The sequence below is a fragment of the Haematobia irritans genome, chromosome 4, assembly GCF_050003625.1.
Source record: "Haematobia irritans isolate KBUSLIRL chromosome 4, ASM5000362v1, whole genome shotgun sequence".
NCBI lineage: Eukaryota > Metazoa > Arthropoda > Insecta > Diptera > Muscidae > Haematobia > Haematobia irritans.
In genome coordinates this window covers 145,423,944-145,427,121 of record NC_134400.1, presented here as the reverse complement: position 1 = coordinate 145,427,121, position 3,178 = coordinate 145,423,944, and the positions used below count along the sequence as shown (strand labels likewise).

At 34.1% G+C, this 3,178-nt stretch overlaps 1 protein-coding gene across 1 annotated transcript; it reads right to left on the bottom strand.

Moving 5' to 3' along the window:
• Positions 1 to 347: 347 nt before the first annotated feature.
• On the bottom strand, positions 348 to 2,181 carry LOC142235799 (uncharacterized). The gene has a single exon (XM_075307056.1). It carries the CDS (start codon positions 2,169 to 2,171, stop codon positions 348 to 350), a length of 1,824 nt encoding a protein of 607 aa, XP_075163171.1. The 5' UTR covers positions 2,172 to 2,181.
• Between the last annotated feature and the right edge of the window lie 997 nt (positions 2,182 to 3,178).

Here is a 3,178-nt window from a genome sequence, read left to right as displayed (position 1 = left end):
GTGTTTGCTCTATGAGGTGACCATAATCCTTCTATGCTTGTACACACCAGGGACTAGTCCTGCACTGTGTGTTTGATGTGCTCATATTCATCTTTTCTGCATGTAACTGTAATATTATTCAAATTTCAAATTGTGTGAAAGCAACATTCAAACATATGCTTGACATGCATTGTTGAAAATTGTCTGTGTATTTGGCAAACTAGTGTAGAAAATTCTTCACTGAATACATGCACGTCCTGAGCATAAAAAAGTTTTTATTTCACAACGTCAAACTAGAAACCATATACATTCAATAATAATGACCAAATTTTCACTAAATTTTTTTCCGTTTGTAGGGTTCTGTTTATTTATTTTATTTCTCTCTGTTTATGATTATGGTACTTGAAAAATAGCAATTCCATGACAAATGCAAGACACGATATAGTAACCCCACCACAATACACTACCAAAACTGAATAGAAGTATTCCAATGTCAAAAGATGATCATTTACCTCATCATCGGAAAAATACTGGATTTCGCCACTTAAAATGCCATACCATTCTACACCAACGAATGTCTTCCACAATATGCCAGAGGCCCAAAGATTTTCCAGATATCGATTGAAGAGTTCAATATAGGGAAGATTATGACGGGTGGCAAAGAAAATGGGGGCACTGTGGATGATGGCATCGATGCGATGTAAACGGGGTACTTCCAAATATCTCTGCTGAAACAAATAGAATTGTAGCTTATCTTCAAAGGCCCCGTGCACAATTGTCGTACTTAAATTTCGCCTCAGATCGTCCAGAACAATGCCATCCTCTACAAGGAAAAGTTGATTGATAATCGGAGATACGCCAGAGTTAGCCCGATAATATTCCATATCGGCTTTGGTTATTTTGAAACGGAGATTGGTATTGGCCAATTCCTCGACAGTATTGATCTGCCGTTCATAGACGGTGGAAACCAGCATGCTGGACAATATGCATAGATAGAAGTTTACCATGATAAAACTGAACATGTTGAGCAATATATAAAACAAATTTAATCGCCATGAGTTAATCGTAATCGGCATTTGATAATCCGACAAGGACACACTCCATACATACATGAATGACTTGAAAAAATCCCACGAATTGGATCTGAGATATAAAAATCCTGCTATATTTAAGGATGCTGCAAAAATCACCACAAAATAAAGCAGCCATGTGGAGGCACTGAAGGGTTTCTCAAAATATTGGTATTTCGGTATGGGTCTTGCATTGGGTACCGCAAGATAGAGATGACCATTCCACAGCACATTACTGGATTCAAACGAACGATTGGGATAAGTGAGGAATGCCGCAAAATCCATATCTCCAGCTGTGAGGGCTTCCAGCAATTGTGTCTTGTCATCATCACAATAGTTGTGAGGATATTCACTGAATGAAAAATTGAATTGGCGTATAAATGTCCTTAGAATTTGGAACATATATCCTGCATATATGAGTTTACCATTTCTATTGGTGAAACGATAACACCTAGGAGGGCTTGAGGTTATGGGAAATTTTACAGGATAATGATAAAAATTTCTTGTGTCCTCTCTCAAAAAGTATTCGTCAAGCGTTGACAGCCTTTTTACTTCTAAACTGGGAAATTTATTGTAAACATACAGTGAAGATCCTTCGTAAAACAGAACATTGATGAATCCAAAATTCCAGCAGATTTCCGCAAAGTCTTTTAAATGATTAACATACGATTTCTTAATAACCCACAGGATGTGTATTAAATGCAATTTTCGCAAATGTGTATTTGCAATATGGGCCATATGTTTGAAATTTTTCACAAGCGCCTCACTTTTCTCTTTATCCACTTCAGACTTTCCCGTATTATTCCCATGATGTTTTCGTTCTTCCACAAAAATTACTGCCAACATATTATGTGCAAAATTTTCATAGAGAAATTTTGAATCTACAAAAACCGCTGTAGAATCACTTTTAATTTTATTCGACTTGGTGACTACAATTCTCGTTATGAAGATTTCCTTTAGTAAAAATTCTTGATTTTTTGGATTTTTTGTTATAATTAAATTCCATTCAATTTGAAACTTTCGATTTAGTTCATTGATAATATTGTTTAATTTATTATCTGGCAAAATTGCATGCAATATATCCATGTATATGGTCACAAGCAAAAAGTGTAAAAGCCTCATAGTTGCCAACTCCTGTCCGTTCACTTCGACGTTCAGTCCTTAAATGCATGTATGTCATCCTATCTATCGATTATAACCCATATTGTTAAAGTATATGACACTCTAACACTTTGAGGCTTGTACTTTTAATTGGATGGAATATTGTTGTAGTAAAACAAAAAAATTCTACAAGTATACATTAGGGTGATAATATTTAGAGTGCAATTTCCATAAACTTTTAAACTAGATGGTTTTTGAAAAGTGCCTATAAATAGTGTCATTCTATGGACAGTTGTATCAACTGGAAAAATATGTGTTCTATAAAAAATATTCTCAAAATTTTATTTATATAAAATATCATTCTATGGACAGTTGTATCAACTGGAAAAATATATGTTCTATAACAAATATTCTCAAAATTTTATTTCTATAAAAAATTTTGTCAAATTTATATTTTTATAGCAAATTTTGTCAAATTTATATTTTTATAGCAAATTTTGTCAAAATTTTATCTCTATAGAAAATCTTGTCAAAAATGTATTTCTATAGAATTTTGTCAAAATTTTATTTTTATACCCTTCACCACTACTGTGGTACATGGTATAATAAGTTTGTGCATTTGTATGTAACGCCAAGAAGGAAAAGTCTGAGACCCATCGTTTAGTATACCGATCGTCTTAGAATTAAATTCTAAGTCGATTTAGCGATGTCCGTCTGTCTGTCTGTCTGTCTGTCCGTCTGTCTGTCTGTCTGTTGATGTATTTTTGTGTGCAAAGTACAGCTCGCAGTTTTAGTCCGATTGTCCTAAAATTTGGTATAGGGTCCTGTTTCGGCTCAAAGACGATCCCTATTGATTTTGGAAAAAATCGGTTCAGATTTAGATATAGCTGCCATATATATTTTTCACCGATCTGGTCATAATTGGCGTGTATATCAACCGATCTTCCTAAAATTCCGTACATCCGAATATTTTATGAGTCTCGAAAAACTTGCAAAATATCAGCCAAATCGGTTCAGATTTAGATATA

Bases quoted from the DNA above. Each gene is read 5' to 3' on its own strand.
- LOC142235799 (XM_075307056.1), bottom strand. From the start codon at position 2,171: ATGAGGCTTTTACACTTTTTGCTTGTGACCATATACATGGATATATTG.